This window comes from Callospermophilus lateralis, chromosome 12, assembly GCF_048772815.1.
Source record: "Callospermophilus lateralis isolate mCalLat2 chromosome 12, mCalLat2.hap1, whole genome shotgun sequence".
Lineage (NCBI taxonomy): Eukaryota > Metazoa > Chordata > Mammalia > Rodentia > Sciuridae > Callospermophilus > Callospermophilus lateralis.
In genome coordinates, this window is record NC_135316.1 from 26,665,614 (window position 1) to 26,685,765 (window position 20,152).

The window sequence follows — 20,152 nt, forward strand, 5'->3', positions numbered from 1 at the left end:
GACGTGCAAAAACGAGACACCCATGGAGAGCATTTCCCCAAAAGCTTAAATTTTTAAAACGCATTAATTACCAGTTTCTTAGATTATGTCTACATCTCCCAATTACACCTCTTAAGACATAATAAAAAAATTAATTATGAAGACAAAGTGGTGGGGGTGAGATTTCCCACATAGGTATCATCTGAGGGCAATTTTATGGGATGACCAAAAAATTTATTTTCAGGGATTACACTGAAAACGGGCTTCCACGGTTCACAGATTAGTGTGGTGGCTCCAGGAAACATTGCATAATAATTTAGGTACCATCATTTGGTCATCTGTTTCCTGGCTGATTTCACCAGGATTTACAGGATCTTGGATCCCTGCGCCCTCTGGACCCTGCCCCGACCCCTCTCGGCCCTGACTTAGAGGCGCAACACACTACTCCTCGCCCCTCCCTCCAGGTCTCCCCTCAGCCCCCGCGCTTCCGGCCCCGCGCGGAGGACTGTGGGAGCGGCTTCCTTGGATTCCGCCCCTGGCAACCGTTCCAGCGCCGCGCTCCGGCCTGCTGAGTAGATTCGCGCAAACGGCCGCGTCTTCCCTGGGCTCGACTCGCGGTCACCCCACTCCTCTCAGCGAGAGGTAGGAGAAGGGCCTTGGGGCCCGAGCGCCTCAGACTCCGCGCGGCTGTGCTGCGCCGCAAAAGGCTCGCGGAGCCCACGGGGAGCCTCCTCCTGCTCGCGTTGTGGGGCCTGCGGAGGGGCGGAGGGGGCGGAGGGGGCGGAGGGGGCGGAGGGGGCGGAGGGGCGGAGGGGGCGGAGGGGCGGAGGGGGCGGAGGGGCGGAGGGGGCGGAGGGGCGGAGGGGGCGGAGGGGCGGAGGAGCGGAGGACAGACTGCCCGGCCTCGGCCCCTTCCCGCCCACCTGTGGCTGGAAGTCCACGTGGTACCGGTGTCCTTCCTTCGTTGACGCTGGCGTTGGTTCGCACACATCGGTTTCTATAGCCAAGACCAGTTTTTATTACTCCTCCTAAAGGGATGGGCGGTCCAGTTTTTCTTGGGACGGCCGTACCAGTACCAGGTGGTAGTCACACCTTAACGAAGCACCTCCAAATACAATAAGATCATTGTACGGGCTCTGGTTTCACAGCAAATACAGCGACCGTTCCTTTTAGAGATTTAATTCCTTTTGGAGATTGTTTAATAAAAGGTTGAGCCAGAAATGAAGGCAAAAGTGAACAAAACAATGCATAAAGTGTATATATAAATTCCAGAGACACTAAGTATAGTTAATCCTCTGTATCCCCAGGGAATTGGTTCTAGGACCCACTCCCCTTTAATTCCAAAATTAATTGCTCGAGTCTCCCTGGACCAGCAGTATATAATTTATACAATTATTCCAAATACATAAGTAATTCATTTTTGGGTTACTTACAAATCCAAACACAATGTAAATGTTATGTAAATAGTTATTATAAACAATTGTTTAGGAAATAATGACAAGAAAAAGTCTGTATGTTTTCAGATGTAATTCCCTCCCATCCCCAAGTACTTAACAGGATGCAGACTCCGAAGATATGGAGGGCCAGCTACGGGTTTCCCAGTTTTTTTTTGTTTTTGTTTTTGTTTTCCTGAGCCTAAAATTACAGTTTTTCTGTTTACCAGGCTGATTTTCTGGTTGTGATTGAGAAACTACAATCGACATGTTGGAAGTAGACTGTTCATCAGAGTAGAAGCATGTTAAGAAATAACTTTTACATTTAAAAGAATGTTTTACTGGCAGTTATATTGAGGTGGCATTATCCTCAAATTATTTCAAGATGAGAAGCTTGTTGTGTGTATAAGCTGCTTCTGAAAGAGCTTGGAGTATCCAGAAACTCTAAGTGTAATATTTATTTTGCAAAAGTAGCTCTTAGCCATAGGTAATTGCTTTCACCTTTCCTAGGTTTGCTTTCCACATCTTTAAGAATAGTATATTCCACTAAATGTCTGTTCAACTAAAGACTCTCCCAAATATAAATTTTTTATAATCTGGTTTACAACCCAGCAAAAAGGATCTCTAACTCTGAAAGTTGCTTGTTAATGTGGAAGCTAGACTATTTAAATAGGGCTCATAATCAGGAAGTTCTTGCTTAGCATAATGATTCTCAAAGTGGGATCCCTGGACCAGCAGTATCAGCATCACTTGGTGACTTGATAGAAATGCACATTATATGGAATTGAGAGGGTGATAATATCCCCCGCTGAAGACTTACTGAATCAGAAACAGTGGTGGCTGGGGAGAAGCAATCTGGATTTAATAAATTTTTAGGTTTCTGATGTTTGAGAGCCACAAATATAGTACAGTAGTCCCCCCTTATATGCATGGGATATGTTTGGAGGCCCACAGTAGACACCTACAACCTTTGGTAGTACTGAACCCTATTTATGCTCTGATTTTTGCTATACATACATACCTATGATAAAGTTTAATTTATAAACTAGTCACTGTAATAGGTTAACAATACTAAAATGGAACAGTTATAGCAATATGTTGTAATAAAGTTATGTGAATCAATCTTCTCACTCAATATATCTTTTTTTTGGGGGGGGGTACCAGGAATTGAACTCAGGGGCACTCAGCCACTGACACAACCCCAACCCTATTTTGTATATTTTTTAAAAAATGTTTTTTTAATTGTTGATAGACCTTTATTTTATTTATTTATATGAGGTGCTAAGAATTGAATCCAGTGCCTCACATATGCCAGGGAAGTGCACTACTACTGAGCCCTAGCCCCAGCTCCCTATTTTGTATTTTATTTAGAGATAGGGACTCACTGAGTTGCTTGGTGCCTCAGTAAGTTGCATAGGCTGGCTTTGAACTTGCATCCTCCTTTCTCAGCTTCCCAAGCTGCTGGAGATTATAAGCGTGTGCCATAGAGCACAGCTCAATGTATCTTTTTTACAATTTTTTTTAGTTGTTGATTGTCTTTTATTTTATTTATATGTGGTGCTGAGAATTAAACCCAGGACCTCACACATGCTAGTCAAGCACTCTGCCACTGAGCTACAACCCCAACCTCTCTCAATGTATCTTATTCTATTATTCTTACCCTTTAATAACGTGTGCTGATACTAAAATGTGATTTCTCTTTGGCATATCTGAATTGCCAGCTTCATGATTTTTGTACTTCAGGGCCATAAATAAGTAAAATAAGGGTTACTTGAGTAAAGCACTGTGATACTGCAAGAGTTGATCTAATAACCAAGATGGCTACTAATGGGTCAGTAGCGTATACAGCGTGGATATGCTGGACAAAGGGATGATTCAGGTCCCAGGTAGGTTCAAGCAGTACTACAATATTTTATCACACTACTTATAATGGAATGTTATTTAAAATGCATGAATTGTTTATTTCTGGAGTTTTCCACTTCATATTTTTGGACTGTGTAGTTAAGTGCAGGTAACTGAAGGCATGGAAAGTGAAACCATGGATAAGGGAGAAAAGTGGTCTCCATATTATCTGAGCCAAAGCTTTTAAGTTAAAATGTTTTATGCTTCTTCCACTAGTGACCCTTCAGAGGTATTTTGGAATGACTGTTTTTATCTGGCTGACATTTGCTCTCACAGTAATGAATTTTCATCTTCAAAGAGTAATGAGAAAGTAACTCAAAGTGGATCAAGGAATTGTAAAAACTAAAACTATAAAACTCTAAGGGAAAAAATAGGTATAAATTTTCATGACCTTGGTTTAGGCATTTGTTTCTTAGATGTGATACCAAAAGTGTAAGCAACTAAAGAAAAAAATTGATAAATTATACATCCAATTTTAAAATCTTAGTGTTTTACAGGATACTATCAAGAAGTGAAAAGACAATGTACAGAATGGGAGAAATTATTTGCAAAGCATATATACAGTAAGGTCTAGTAGTCAGAAAAATAAAGATTTTTAGCTATATAAGACCATATTATTAAAGGGCAAAAAATCTGAACAGACATTTCTCCAAAGAGATTATGCAAATATCCAATAAATACATGAAAATATGTTCAACGTCACTAATCGTCAGGAAAAATCTGAATCAAAACCACAGTGACATATTTCACATTCACTACTGTGGCTCTACCAAAAAGAGGGACAATAACAAGTGTTGGCTAGTACATGGAGAAATTAGAAACCTCTCATTGCTGAAGGGATGTAAAGTGTTGCAGCCACATTGGATAACAGTCTGGTAGCTTTTTCAAAAGTTAAACATAGAGTTACCCTCTGACCCAGCAATTCCATTCCTAGATATAAACCTAATAGAATTGAACATATATTCATGCCAAAACTTTATGCAAATATTCACAACAGTGTTACAAGTTTCAAAGTGGAACCAACCCCAGTGTCCACTAACTAATGAATAGATAAACAACATGTTATAAATTTATTATTCAGGGCCCCATTTCTCTTTATGAGATGAAGAATATGTTTTGGAATTAGATAGTGGTGATGGTTGCACAACTTGTGACTATACTAAAAACCACTGAATGGTATGCTTTAAAAGAGCTAATTTTATAGTGTGAATCATATCTCAAAAAGTAATAATTTTATTAATTTTTAAATATAAATAATTTTTAAAAGGCTCTGAGAAGTGACATATTTGGTATTATGCTGAACAATAAAATTTTAAAATGGAATTTTCTTAGGAATTTATTGGCATACTTAAAATGGTAAAAAAAAAAAAATTAAAGAAAATATACTACTAGGTAGACAAGTAGTTCTAACCTACATTTTTTTGGCTGCTGGCCCTCTTACACCTCTGACCCTCAGAATTGCCTAAACTACTGACTAGATTTGAATGACACTGCTGGGACTCCTTCCAGACTGTCAAACAATTATTACATTTATAGCAAAAGTACACAGTAATTACATTTTTCTCATGCTTCTATTTTATTTGCTTTGACATCTATTTAATTCTGCCTAAGCATGTGTTTCTCAACATTTATTATGAAAGTTTTCAAGTGTGTAGCAAAATTTAAAGAATTTAATTGTGACCCTTTTACTTGCTACCTGGTTTCTACCATTATCATTTTTCTATACTTGCTTTATCATATGGCTATCCTATCCATGTATCAACCCTTCTTTTTATACATTTCAAACAAAATTGCAGATATTAAACTTCCTCTTAAATACTTGGCATGCTTACTAATTTAGAGTTCAATATTTATCTACTGTTTTTCCTTTCAAGATAGAATTTACAAAGAAAAGCAGAAATCCTAAGTGTGCATTTGTTGAATCTTCATACATGGATGCCAGTGTAACCGAAACCCCCATCAAAACATAGAATATTTCTCATTACTCCAGAAAATTCTCTTGTGCTGCTATCAATTTAGTCTCTACTTCCCCACCCCCAACAAGCAATCACTGTTCTGATTGTTTTTTTCCATAGGTTAATTTTGCCTGTTCTAGAACTTTATATAAATGAAACAGTGCTCAATGTACCATTTATATAAGGCTTCTAGCACACAGTGTAATTGAGATTCTTTCATATTGTTATATATGCCATCAGTGCATGCATTTTTGTATTGCCAAATAGTACTTCATTGCATAAATATACCATATTTTGCTTACCCATTCTATTGCTGGGCATCTTGTCTGATTCTAATTTTGTCCATTATGAATAAAGCTGCTATAAACATTCTTACATAAATCTTTTTGTAGACATATTTTCATTTCTCCCAGGTAAAAACTCTGGAGTAGAATTGCTGGGTCATGAAAGATAAATATTAATTTATGAAACTGCCAGAATTTTTTCCAAAATTGTACAATTTTATACTCCTATGAACAGTGTATGGATATCCCAATTGCTTCATATTTGTGCTGGCCTTATATGTTGTTGATCTTTTAAACTTTATCTATTATGGTGGGATTGTAGTGGTATTTGCATTGCATTGGGCTATTGCTTATGTTTCTTCTGCACTTGATACTAAGCTCCATGAAAATCAGGGTACTCAGCTATACCCTTCCCTCAGTCCTATTACTGTTCTTTCAATGTAGAAGGTATGAAATAAATATAAAATGAGGGCAATGAATGAATGTTTTGACATCTACTTTTAGGAATTTGGAAAAAGAAACAAAAAACTGAAGCCATAGAAATATGTATAGTTAAATTTGGCCAAAAAAGGTTATGCATTTGAATTGAGAATTATTTCTTGGGGCTTGGAGTATAGCTCAATAGTGTGCTTAGCAGCAGTGCCCTAGGTTCAATTCCCAGCACCCCCAAGTACGTACACACACACACACACACACACACACACACATATATTTTGATTTTTATACCAGTCACACATTGTATTAACCAGTTTTCTGTTGCTGGGACAAAATAGCTGAGAAAATCAACTCAGAGGAGGAAAGATTTTTTGGCTCATAGTTTCAGAGGCTTTAGTTCATTGTCAGCTGACCCCATTGTTTCTGGGTCTGTGTTAAAGCTGTACAGCATGGAGGAAGGGCATGGCAGAGCAAAGCTGCTTTCCTCAGAAAAGAGGAGTCAGGAGAGGGAGGGAGGGAGGGAGAGAGAGAAAGAGTAAGCAGGATATGCCCTTGGTGACTATTTCCCCCAACTAGGTCCCCCTTGTTCCATGGTTACCACCTCCCAATAATGCATTCAACCATAAGTAGATAAGTCTGTTTATGAGGTTAGATCTCTCATGATCCAGTTACTTCCCAAAAGCCCTTCTTTTGAACATTACTGCACTGGGGACCAAGCCTTTAACAAATGAGCCTTTGGAGGATATTCTACATCCAAATCATAACACATATTTGCATTGTTGATTTTTCTTAGGCACAAATGATGCAAAATGTGCACCTGGCTCCAGAGACAGATGATGATGATCTTTATTCTGGTTACAATGACTACAATCCAATCTATGATACTGAGGTAAAAAAAAAAAAAAAAAAAAAAACTTTTTTTTTATATTAGTCTTTTGTGAACCAGCTCAGTTGATATATGAAGACTTTGGATTTGAAGGTTCTCTGCTTTTTTATGGTTTAAGTAAGTTGACTTAAAAATCGAAAAGTGCTATTAGTGAAGATTCTGCTAACTTCCACCAATAGTAATTATTGTAGTAGAAGGGAAGATCATGAGAAATATTATATAAATGAATGAAGACGAGTTATATACTTCTGTTTTTCATCATTATGTGAATTAAAAAGACTTAAATCATCTGGAAGTACTTTTTTTTTAAAGAGAGAGAGAGAGAAAGAATTTTAATATTTATTTTTTAGTTTTCTGCGGACACAACATCTTTGTTTTTTGTATGTGGTGCTGAGGATCGAACCCGGGCCGCACGCATGCCAGGCGAGCGCTCTACTGCTCGAGCTACCCTGGAAGTACTTAAAAGCAGGTTTTTCTTTCTTTTTTTTTTTTTTTAGTGTACTGAATTTGAAGTGTCATGTAGTTAGTTGTAATAATAACAGGTATAATATATAACCTAATCTCTTGAAACTGTTGCTTAAGATGATAATACAATATACAGTTTGTCAAGGTACAAATAAAAAGTTTCAAAAGTTGTGTTTAGTGTTTGTTATTAGAAAATTTGTTGATTATTCTTTCTTGTTTGTCATTTAATTAGAATTTATTGAGCTTATTCATAACATTTTATGAATAGTTCAAGAATCTTAGAAGACTCTTTTTACCAAAAGATTCATCAAAATAGAAGTATAATTAATTATGCTGGAGGTTGCCTTTGGCTTTGTATTTTACACAAAAGTTCCCATGGCTGAACATTTTGTACTTATTTAATTTTCTGTAGTATGATATGGGAGGTTATAAAGATAATTTAAAGTAAAAGTTAAAGAAGAAATGCTTGTAATAAAATCATGTTTAAAGTGCATTGTATTAGTATCCTGTTAATATGAACATTTTACTTTGATTTTCTGTAGACTTTTAAAAAAGTAAATTGAGGGCTGGCTCAGTGGTAGAGTGCTTGCCTTGCATGCATGGGGCACTGGGTTTGAGCCTCAGCATCACATGAATAAGTGAAATAAAGGTATTGTGTCCATCTACAACTAAACATTAAGAAAGAAAAAAAAAGTTAATTGGGGGCTGGGATTGTGGCTCAGCGGTAGAGCGCTCGCCTAGCATGGGAGGGACCTGGGTTCAATCCTCAGCACCACATAAAAATAAAGGCATTGTGTTGTGTCCATCTACACCTAAAAAATAAGTATTTTTTTTAAAAAGTTAATTGGTAGTGACTTCATTTTATATGTATATATAAACAGATATTAGTCTGTTTCTTGTTATAACAAAATACTTGAGGCTTGGTAATATATAAAGAAAAGATATACCTCTGTTTTGGAGATTGAAAGTCCAAGATCAGGCAGTTCCATCTGTTGTCCTCTGGTGAGGGTCCTTGGGTTGCATGGTATTGTGATAGGAGTGGTTACAACAAGCCAGATCACATGGTGAGACAAGAAGCCAGAGTAGAGAGAGAGGGGCTAGTTTGGTATTCTTATAAGAACCTATTCTCAGGCTAGGGTTGTAGCTCAGTGGTAGAGCACTCGCCTCTCACGCATGAGGCACTGGGTTCAATCCTTAGCACCATGCAAAAATAAATAAGGGCTGGGGTTGTGGCTCAATGATAGATTGCTTGCCTGACATGTGTGAGGCACTGGGTTTGAGTCTCATAACCACATATAAATAAATAAAGTCCATTGACAACTAAAAAAAGAAATATTAAAAAATTTTTAGGAACTAATTCCACAAGACTTCCATAAATCCCTTTTGAAGATGGCACTTCCAATGACCTAATTACCTCCCCATCTCTCAAAGATTACACATTTTAGCATCACCACACTGAGGACCAAACTTCCAACATGTGAACCTCTAGGGGACAAACCACATTCAAACCATAGCAGCAGGTATATTTTTGTCTGAAGTAAATTGGAATAAATTAAAGGCAAATAAGAGAGTTGTACTAAAGTGTACCTGAGTAATTACAGCCAAATTTATGTTCTAGAAGAAGTAGAAAATGAAATCTTGTTAAAAGATTGGCAGTTGGTAAGACTGGGTGTTTTTAAGAGAGCTTAAAAAATGACATTTTGTTCAGAAACCTAAGAACAATTGTATCTCTGACCTTGATTAATGTTTCTTTCCTCAGATTTCCTGAGGGAAAATATAAGTCAAGAATCAGGAAAGTAAAATAACTTATTTCAACTGAGATGATTCCAAATGACAGAACAGGTTGAACTCAATGGAGCCAGCTAGGTTAACTTCAGTCTGAATCTCAAGATTTTACCTGTCCAGTGAGATGCAAAGGTTTTTCACTTGAGCAGATGTAAACAAAATAATAGAAAGTGTCTGCTTCCTTGCTTGTAAAAAAATATGCCCTTTTTTGTCCTGGGGCTTTCTCAGGTAGGAATGGTAGCATGACCCTAGCATATGGGAAAAGAGAGAGAGGGAAAGGAAGGGAGGGAGGGGGTACAGATCTCTTCTTACTGCTGTAGCTACTGGGAAGGAAGGAAGCAAGAGAGGGAGGGAGGGAGGGAGGGAGGGAGGGAAGGAAAAGAAGGGTCATATCCTATATATGTGATCTTTTAACCAGGCATTATGATACTGACCTTTTGAATAATAGTTAATAAAATGCCCTTAATAAATTAATTAACATAATCAGTACTCTTATTTGTAAGAAAGGAAGGAGACTTGATATTTGGGGGAAGATTTGAGGACAGGAGTCCTTGAGTCCCAACCCTGATGTCAGCATCTAGGATATGATGAATTATAGAGGATCTTGAATACCATAAGAGCTTAAACATTTTTCCCCAATTCTCTTTTCATATTTGAATGTTAAATTTGCCTTTTCATGTTAGGAATTGGAGAATGATACAGGTTTTCAGCAAGCAGTGAGAACAAGTCATGGAAGAAGACCTCCTGTAAGTGAAATTTTTTAAAAAAATGGTAAAAATCACATATCATAAAATTTATCATCTTAATTATCTTGAAATGTAAAGTTTAGTAGTGTTAAGTATATTCACATTCCAGTGAAACAGGTCTTCAAAATTTTTTCATCTTGTAAATATGAAACTCTGTGACTATTAAACAACAATTCCCCATCTTCTCCCCTTTCCTAAGTCCCCAATAACCACCGTTTGCTTTCTATTTCTGTGGATTTGATCATTCCGGGTACCTTACATAAGTGGAATCATAGAGTATTTATGTTTTTAAGACAGATTTATTGCATTTAATATAATGTCCTCAAGTTTTATCCATGTTGTATCATATAACAGCATTTCCTCTTTTTAAAGGCTTCTACTGTATATATGTACCACATTTTTTTTTATCCATTCATCTGTCAATGGAGAATTGTCTATTTTGATGTTGAGTTATAGAAGTTCTTTATATATTTTGGATATTAACTAATTAGATATATAAGATTTGCAAATATTTTTTCCCATCCAATAAGTTGCATTTTCATGCTATTGATTGTATTCTTTGAAGTGCAAAGATTTTTAGTTTGATGTAGTTCTGCTTGTCTAAATTTTTTTTTTTTTTTTTTTTGGCTTGTGCTTTTGGTGTTATATCCTAGAAATCATTGCCACAAGCAATTCCATGAAGCTTCTCCTCTATATTTTCTTCTAGGAGTTTTATAGTTTTAGGTCTTATATTTAGGCCTTCAGCCTATTTTGAGTTACTTTGTTGTGAATGGTGTAAAAATGTGACCATAAATGCAAGGGTTTATTTCTGCAGCCTCTTCTGTTTCCTTGATCTTGTCTTTATGCTAGCACCACACCATTTTGATTATAGCTTTGTCATGTTTTGGAATCAGGCAATGTGAGTCTGATAATTGTTCCTCTTTTTCAGAATTGTTTTGAATTTTTAGGGACCTTTGATATTTCATTGAATTTCAGGATGAATGTTTCTTTTTGAACAAAAAGCAATGTTAGGATTTTGATAGAGATTGGCTTGAACCTGTGGATCACTTCAGGTTGTATGAACATCTGAACAACATTTAGTCTTCCAATTCATGAATATCTTATGTCTTTTTCATTTGTTTGTGTCACCTTTAGTTTCCTTCAGTAATGTTTTGTAGATTTCATTGTATCCAATAAGTGGATTTTTAATTTTCCTTATTTTTATTTGACATGTTGTATTAGTTTTTCCTTATCATAATGAGATACCTGAAACAGGTCAACTTTGTAAAGTCTGGGAGCTGAAAGAACAAACAACATGTAGGATCTGGTGAGGGCTCTATGGTACATTGCAGAGCATGGGTGGGAGGAAGGATCCCATCTTGAAAAGGAAGCTTGAGAAGAATTTATTGGTTAGGCTTAAGGTTTTAAACTACTTGCTCTTGTGAGAACTTACTTTAGGAGACCAATTTTCCCCTCTGTCAGCAGAACTCCTTTGACTTCCCACTAGGCCTCCCTTACAGGTTCCACAGTATCTCCCAGTATAGCCACTATGGGAACCATGCCTCCAACACATAAAACTTGGGGGATAAACCTCATTCAAACCATAGCACATTTAATAGTTGTACACATAATTTTAAAGTATTTTAAATCAAAAGTTTCTGTATGCTTTTGAAAATATAAGTGTTGTGTATATAAAACATCAGAATATGTTTACCTAAAATATTATTTTAAAAATATTTACCTTTCTGCTTTTTAAAGTGCTAGAAATATTATTCCTTCAAAACATTGGGTCTTAATAATACAAATTATTTCTTTCTTGTATAGTGATTCTCTTTCACTGGTACATAAATTGCTACATTTATTTATTTATTTATTTTTGTAAAATAACTCTTTTGTAACTCTTTAAGATTTTTGTATATGTCATGTGAAGCATAGATATGTGTTTTTCACGGTGCATGAAATCTGCCAAACTTCTTTTGTAGTTGGAAATAAACAAGGCTGGGACTAAGTGAAATAGTGAAGTATAGAAAGTTTCCCCTCTAATGATCTATACCTAACATTCTTTTTTAAAAACAACTTTCCTCTCCTAGTTTTATTATAGCAGCTATTTTCAACTGTGGACAGTTTTGCTCACCCACACCTCTAGGGGACATTTAGCAATGTTTGGAGATAATTCTGGTTGTTATAGAGTGCTGTTAGTATCTAGTGGATACCCATAGATGCTACTAAACATCTTATAATGCATAGGGCAGTTCCACATAATAAAGAATTATCCATCCCAAGAGGTCAGTACTGCCAACATTAGGAAACCCTGATGCAGCAACTCCTCTGCTTTAAAATGAGATACTCTCCTGCTTTCATCTTCCTTCACCTTTTTTATTCTTTCTGCCATCTTCCCTAGCACACATTCTAGTTAAGTAAAAATAAATGATTAGTATTAAACATTTAACATGAAAAGAATCTTGTGAGTAGTTTGCCTCATTTCATTTGGTGTAAGTGAATGTAGCATGGTTCCCTGAAATGAGTTTAACTAGCTGTCAGAGTCCTCCATAAGAGTTCCCCAATTTCTCAAAGCAATTGCAAGCAAAGCCAAGGGTTCCCAGCACTACCTTTAATAATTCTCTGGAATTACTCAGAACTCAATGAAATCTATTGTACTCCCAAGTTTATTGCAACGGAAGGATACAGATTAAAATCTGCCAAGGGAAGGAGGTGTATGGGACAGAATTTGAGAGTGGTCCACATATAGAGTTTCTGATTGTCATTTCTCCATGGAGCCAGGAGTGGTTGTAACTCTTCCTGGCCACTGTATGCGACAGTTCTCTCAAATTACTGCCAACTAGGGAAGTCCACCCAAGATTTTGATGTCCAAAAATTTTATGGGGCTTAATCACATACTGCCCCTATAGTTGCCCTTTGGTCTCCAGCCCCTTCTGGAGGTCCAGGCTGGTAACTCTGGTAGGTGAAACTGATATGTCCCAATGCACCTACCATAGATTACATTGTTAGATCTTCCACTGATCAAGGCCCCCAGACAAACAAAGACATTCTTATCAAGTAGATAGGAGTCTAGAGATCACTTCCCAGTAGCCAAGGGAAAAGGCCAGGTCTCTCTTTGGGTAAAGTAATTCTTCACTATATATTCCACAGCTAGTATTTTAGTTTTAAGGTTAGTTTCATTATTGGAAGAAAAACCAGAACACTGGGTTCTGCTAGGCTAGTGACTAGACTGTGGACTTTTGAAGAGACTCTCTGTTTGACTCATTGTTCTTTTCCTTATCGACCATGACTTAGTAAATCAGGTGATTCACAGTAGGTGATAATTTTGCCAGACTGGCTGCTTTAGTCAGCTTTGGAGTTGTTATGATCAGAATATCTGACAGGAAAATCTTATAGGAGGATAAGTTTATTTGGGGCTCATGGTTTTAGAGATCTCAGTCCATAGATGGCCAACTCCATTGCTGTGAGCAAGGTGAAGGAGCACATCATGGGAGAAGAGCCCATCAGAGGAAAGCTTCTTAGCTAATGGCAGGGTCAGAAAGCAGAGAGAGAGAAGGGGCCTGTTACAAGGCGTAATGCAATATGTTGTAAAAAAAAGAAAATAAATTGCTGTGGGACCATGAAGAGAGGTTATTTTCCAGTAGTTGGGACAATTAGAAGATGTTTCTTAAAAGATTCAATTAGAGTTATATTAAAGGATCTATGAAATTGAAGCAGACCTTTAGATATAGGAGGAAGGGCACTGCAGGTGAGGGGAAAAGCGACAAAGGGTTGAGACAGCATAAGAGCCTGTCAGTGCTGACTACAAAGAACAGCAGTAGCAAAACAGATGTAGTCATTAGGTAGAACTTAAAAAACAGTAATGTTCTTTTGCCCTCAGTTTGTTCTCAAGGAGAAAGTTTGCTGAGACCTGTATTCTTCCCTTCTAGCCTTTTCTAAGACCTGGAGCCAACTTTTTCAAGCATTTGAGTTCTAAGCCCTGCAATATTAAAATACCTGCCCACAAGAAGGCAAAGACCCAATGATTAAAGTTCATCTAACAACTCATGTATTAAAACCTATAATTCAGGCATCTATTTTTCTACAAAATAAATAGATGTGTATTTTTCCATATTTTCCTCTATCATAATATGTTCATTATTATTCAGTTCAAAATATTTTCTGATTTATATGGCAATTTCTTCCTTAACCCATAGATTATTTGGGAGTAAATCTCTTAATTTCTAAAATGTTCTAATCATCTTTGTTTTAAATTGTTTTTTAGCTTTATTCTTAGGTAGGGAACATAATCTGTCTGATTTCAATTATTTGGAATTTATTAATATTACCCAAGTGCATTTTCAAGAAATGTGTATTCTGCAATTGATAATAAGTACAATGTATGGTACAGTGTATAATTGGATCAAGTATATTAATGATTTTGTTCAGGTGTTCTATATTTTTTATGAGGTTTTTTTTGTCTACTAGTTCTGTTATTAATGGGAAGTACAAGCACATCTTGCACTGTTAAGGATTTGTCTATCTCTTTTTGATCTTTGCAGAGGATTTTAGAATTGTTATATCTATATGGTAAAATGAACCTTTTATTGTTGTGAAATATCTTTATTTCTAGTAATGCTTTATGTCCATTTTGTCAGATGTTAATATGTTGATATAGTTATATAAGCTCTCTTTGTGTCTAATATTTGCATCATATGTTTTTCCCAGTTTTTACTTCCAAGTTTTCCAAATCCATGTTTAAGATGTATCTCAATAGAAACATGTAATTGGGCTCTAGTTTTTAAAATAGTCTATCTTCTTATTTTATTGAGACATCTTATTTACATTTAATGAAATATTGTATTTAAATTTTATTGCTTATTTGGGTTTTTTTTCCTCTTTTTTGTTCTCTTCCTTTCCCTCCCTCCCTCCCTCTCTTTCTTTCTTTTTTTGCCTTCATTGCTTGTTTTTATTATTCTATTTCCCTCTTCTGTTATCTTGGTAGTTTATATCCTTTAACCATTTTTTGGTGTGTTCCTAAACATTACAATACTCATCTTTAACTTATGAAAATCTATTATAAACTAGTTTTTCTACTTTCTATACAATGCCAAATTTTACACTATTTTCAGTTCTAGAATTACCATTTATTCTTTTTGTTGTTCTCTACTGACTTGTCAATCTTGTCTTTTAACTATGTCTGGTATTTTAATTACATGTATCTCCATATGGATTTCTTTTAATTTGTTTGTGTTTCTTGTGTTTTTGGTTAGTTAGTCTTGCCTCCTGTATGTCTGATTCTTTTTTGATTGAACACCAGACATTATAAATGAAAAATTGTAGAAGTAATTTATTGCTCCTATGTCTCTATTAGTATCTGATAGATACTAGCCACATGTAACTATTTATTTGAAATGAAAAATTCAGATCCATCTTGCAGTAGTCATATTTTAAATACTCAGTAGTCATGTGTGGCTAGTGGCTATTGCAGATATAGAATGTTTTGTTATGCAGAAAGTTCTGTTGGATAGAAGAGCACTCAGGATTTTAGAGATAATTTACTTTTACTTATGACCCTAGTAGTACAAGGTATCTCTGGCCACCTTAATCTGGTTGGATTGGAAGTGATTCTAAATTGGACTTAATCCCTAAAGAAGGCTGGTTGGTACACTTCTATTTGCCTTTCAGTCTGAGGGTATGGTCTTTTGAGTGCAAGCTAGAGCCTGGAGGATTATCAGAGCTGCCTCTTTGGCAGTCCCCCAACTCCACTGTTTATCCCCTCAGACTGTGAGTCTTTCAAAAACTGTGCTCAGTTTCTCATTCGTGCCTTTGGAATGAACAGATGTCTATCAGAGAAAAATAGCACAAATGCAGGTTCACTTCTCAGGTCTTCCCTTCTCTTCTTAATTTTGAGACCTTGCAATTCTTCAGTCTTGATGGTTCTCTGGTGCATGGAAACAATTTTTTAAACATGTTTTTGTCCCTAGCCTCTTTAATTGTTTTTAGTAAGAAGGTTTTTTTTTTTTTTTAAAGCAATAATCCATCATAGCCAGAAGTAGAATTTCTCAATGAATTGTATTTAAATATGTTGAACAATAAATAAGCCTAACAACTAACCTGTTTAACACATTTTCACATGGTCCTATTTGAACCACTACAATTTTATCACATACTTTATATACAAAGGTGAGCAAATTTAGGTTCAAAGATATTAACCAGTTGAGAGAGAATTGGGATTTAAACCCAGTTTCTTAGACATTAAAACCTGCATCTATTGTGTGGGCTAGTGGCTGGCAGTACTATGAATGTAGTAAATGTTGAATACATGATAGATGAAAGTATGAAACAGATCTTTCTTATTAGTACCTTAGGTCATTTCTCAAGTCTCCTTTCTCCTTTAGAATGAATTTCAAAATAAGTCTCTTTCTCAATACTTTCTCAATTAAGAAAAGTGAGCTCCCTAATATTAAGATAGAAATATTTAGAAGAATTATTCTAAATATTACATAAATATTTTCTTATTGATGAGTCTATATTTCCATTTCTTTCCGAATTTTCTATTCTATAGCTTAATCAGAATTCTGTTAACTGTGTTCTTTTTCCTCCCCAAGATAACTGCTAAAATACCAAGCACTGCAGTTACTAGACCTATAGCTACTGGATATGGGGTAGGTTTTGTAAGCTGCAAATATTAAGATGCTTTTTCTTAAACATAAGTCAGTTCTAAATAATTTTAGTAATCTTTCACTTCATGAACCAGATATAGTTTCCATTTGGATAGTTATAAGGGTAGTTTTGAACATTTAAAAAGTCTAATTTGATTAACAGCTTTGAACATTTTAGTCATTTTGATTTTAAATATATCAGAAAATATTTTGCTGACTTTCCATTTGTAAACCTTATGTTGGTTGATTAAGTTGCTTCATTTTCTGCATAATATAACCAAGTCTCACGTGTATTCCATTCATGTATTTTATGTGAAATCAGATGTTACCTAAATGTAATGTTGTTGATAATTATTTTTAAAAACTTACTAATTAATAAATGAAGAAACAAAATTTTAAAAAAGTGTTTTGGAATTATATACTTAGGTCTTGCCTTCGAGATCTTTGGAGGAAAGATACTCTATAAAACTCTATAATAAATAAATCAATCTTTAAATCTTGTCCAAATTACCTACAAGTTGAAGGGAGAAAAAAAATGGAAGCAAGTGGTGGAATAGCATTTCCTAGTCCTTATGATAATATTTTCTAAGGGATCAGAAAAATGGCTTTAGATCCCAGAAGCCCAGGGCACTTGCCTTTATAATGATCCTTTATGTAAGTGAAGAAAGTAGCCTTTTACATAATATAACTAACAGTATGTCATGTGAAACATACTTTCATTAATCATTCTGAACATGTACTCATAAATTTGATTTTTGGTGTTGTTTCAGAATAAGAGACAGCAAACTCTTTCTGTGAAGGGCCAGATATTTTAGGCTTTGCAGGTTATGTGGTCTTTGTCATAGCTATTCATCCACCTCTGCTTTTGTAATGCAAAAGCAACCATAGGCAGTGTGTAAATGGATGGAGTTTGACTGTGTTCCATTTAAACTTTATAAAGTCTTTGGGTTGTTGTTGTTGACTTCTGATTTTAGAGTTTCATAGTTTGATTCTATGCCTTCAGGTGATAAATGGGAAAAAAATTATGTGTAAGTTTACTTGTCAAAAGAATGAAGAAAAAATTATAAAGAAAACATCTATAACTTGGTTTTTAAAAATAAAGGTAGCTGTGTTTAGGAATCTTTTTAACTGACTTTTCTGTTTATTAGTCCAAGACATCCCTGACATCATCAATGGGAAGACCAATGACAGGGGCTATTCAGGTATCTCTGCTATTTAGTTGTTGATTTTGTGCCTTTCTCATGACTTGGAATTTATACCAGAGATTCCCCTCTCTTTATTATATATTTTAAAATGTTAAATTACTTATATAATGACCCTGATTCTTAAAATTGTGGGGTAAAATTTAGACTGTCCTAAATTGTCAGATTTATGTTCAAAGATTGTTCTAAATCTTTGGATTTATATATTGAGGTCTCAAATGAAAACCTATTGGGGAGTAGATATAGAAATGGTTTATATCATATGATGTGTTTGCTGAGACCTGCTTTTCTTTTGTTATCCTTTTCAGTGATTGTGTTATGTGCTATATATAGGAGACCAGCCATTAGTAGGAGAGTATCTAAATAATGTTAATTAGTTTTTTTCTTTTCAAACTGAGAGAAACCAAGTTATATCAAGGAATGGAAACTTTATGGAGAAAGAGAAAATACACAGGATTGATATATGAAGAGATAGAAGTAAGGAATAAGCAGATAGTAATTAAAATCAGTATTAAAATTGGGACTATATTATGATATGTGTCGTGTACAGAATTTTAAATAGGAGGTAGATCTTGTCTTAGAATACTTTTTAAATAATTCCTATTCTTTGAAGGATGGAGTAACTAGACCCATGACAGCAGTGAGAGCAGCAGGTTTTACCAAAGCATCTTTGAGAGGTTTGTTATACAAACTCTATAATAATTTTTTCATGTATCTTAATTTTTTACTGTTTTTGTATATATGAATGTCATTCCTGTTTTAAATAAAATCTAAAATGCCATTGATTATAATTGATCCTTATTTGAGGTACCACATAAGAAAGGAAGGGGCCATGCACCGTGGTGCATGCCTATAATCCTAGTGACTCAGGAAGCTGAGGTGGGAGGATCATGAATTCAAAGCCAGCCTCAGCAATTTAGTGAAGGCCCTGAGCAACTTATCAAGACCCTGTCTCAAAATAAAAAAATAAAAGGGCTGGGATGTAGCTCAGTGACCCCCTGGGTTAAATCCCTGGTATTAAAAAGAAAAAAAAAAGGAGAGAAAAGAAATTGTTTTATAGCTCCATTGGAATGGTAGTTAAAACAGTTTTTGATTTATCAAAATGTATTGAACCATGCATTTAAAATATGGCATTTTATTTTATATAAGTTAGAGCTTGGTTTAAAAAATGAAAGATGAAAATAGTATTTAATTATAGAAGCTAAGTAACAATTAAAACATAAAATTATGACAAAATTAATGTTTATTACACCAGTAAGGAAAATTAGGAAGCCAATATCAGATAATAACTCTCATGATTGATAATTTAGAGATCATACTAGATAGAGGTAGAGGTCACTGTGGGGAAATGCTAAGAGTATCTTTTATATGTTAACACACAAGTTTTAGTTACATAGTTTCATGTATGTTAAAGATCCTGCCAATTTCCTGACATATAAAATATTTATGTAGACTTAATAAATGTTATATCCATTTAACAAACAGGGAATCTAAATTGTTTAATAAGTAGGTAAATGAAATAAAGTGCAAATTTCATGTTTTCTTCAGTTTTCTGGGTTGCAAATTAAATATGAACTCTTGAATTGTGTTTCAGGCTCTGCATTTGACCCACTTGGTCAATCAAGGGGCCCTGCTCCTCCTCTGGAAACCAAAAACGAAGATAGGTATGCAAGTCGTTATGTTGTCATTTTGTTATTGTTGCTGAATGTTTTTTATTTTTATTTTCCAGATGTGTAATTTAAAAAGTTTGTCCCAGCAGGAAAATAATCAAACACCATCTCTAGTTCTTAGAACTAACAAATAAATCAAATCTAAGAATAGCCACATGTGTTCTTTGCAGTTTTGTTACAGTATTATTTGACTTGATGTCTAATTTTTATGGGTGTCAGTAGTGTTTCTTTTGAGGGTCAAATGTGATTGTAAGTGTTATGATTATTATAAAAGGACATTTAAAAGAAAAAAATTAAGAATACATGTCAACTTAATCATATTATTGAACAATATAATTTGTGTGTATTTGTCTGTGTGTGGTGTTGGGGATTGAACTCAGGACCTTGCACTTGCCTACCACTGAGCTCCATCCTCAGTCTGAACAACATAATTTTTTGTAGAATTAACATAAGTTTTGTGCTGTTGTCTAAATAGTAGCTAAAACAACAACAACAATAATAATAATAATAAAAACCAGCAGTATCCGTTCAGCAGTATACATGTACTGGTATCTGAGTACCTTGATGTATACATTTCACGAACAATAAAAACAGTTAATATTACTGAGTACTTGCTGTGTGCAGGTACTGTTCCAAGTGCATTACACATAAAAATGGGGTTATTACTGTCACCAGTTCATAGAGAAGGAAGAGAAACACAGAGATCTTGACTTGCTAAGGTTAATAAAGAGAATGACTCAGATTCAAATACAGTTGTTTGGTTCCAGAACTCATCTGTTAACCACGT

The 20,152-nt window shown here is 35.2% G+C and overlaps 1 protein-coding gene across 5 annotated transcripts in view; it reads left to right on the plus strand.

Annotated features, from left to right (window-relative positions):
- The first annotated feature begins 525 nt into the window (after window positions 1-525).
- The window catches only part of Ift88 (intraflagellar transport 88), a 123,031-nt gene continuing 103,404 nt past the window's right edge, over window positions 526-20,152 (plus strand). For 4 of the 5 annotated variants that reach the window (XM_076871954.1, XM_076871948.1, XM_076871950.1 and 1 more), the window contains exons 1-7: window positions 526-621; window positions 6,782-6,877; window positions 9,808-9,870; window positions 16,440-16,496; window positions 17,642-17,695; window positions 18,309-18,372; window positions 19,290-19,359. In XM_076871954.1, the coding sequence (XP_076728069.1) occupies window positions 6,788-6,877; window positions 9,808-9,870; window positions 16,440-16,496; window positions 17,642-17,695; window positions 18,309-18,372; window positions 19,290-19,359 (398 nt within the window). In that variant the 5' untranslated portion in view covers window positions 526-621; window positions 6,782-6,787. The remainder of the gene's footprint in view (window positions 622-6,781; window positions 6,878-9,807; window positions 9,871-16,439; window positions 16,497-17,641; window positions 17,696-18,308; window positions 18,373-19,289; window positions 19,360-20,152) is intronic. The other variant, XM_076871949.1, reaches the window with a different exon arrangement.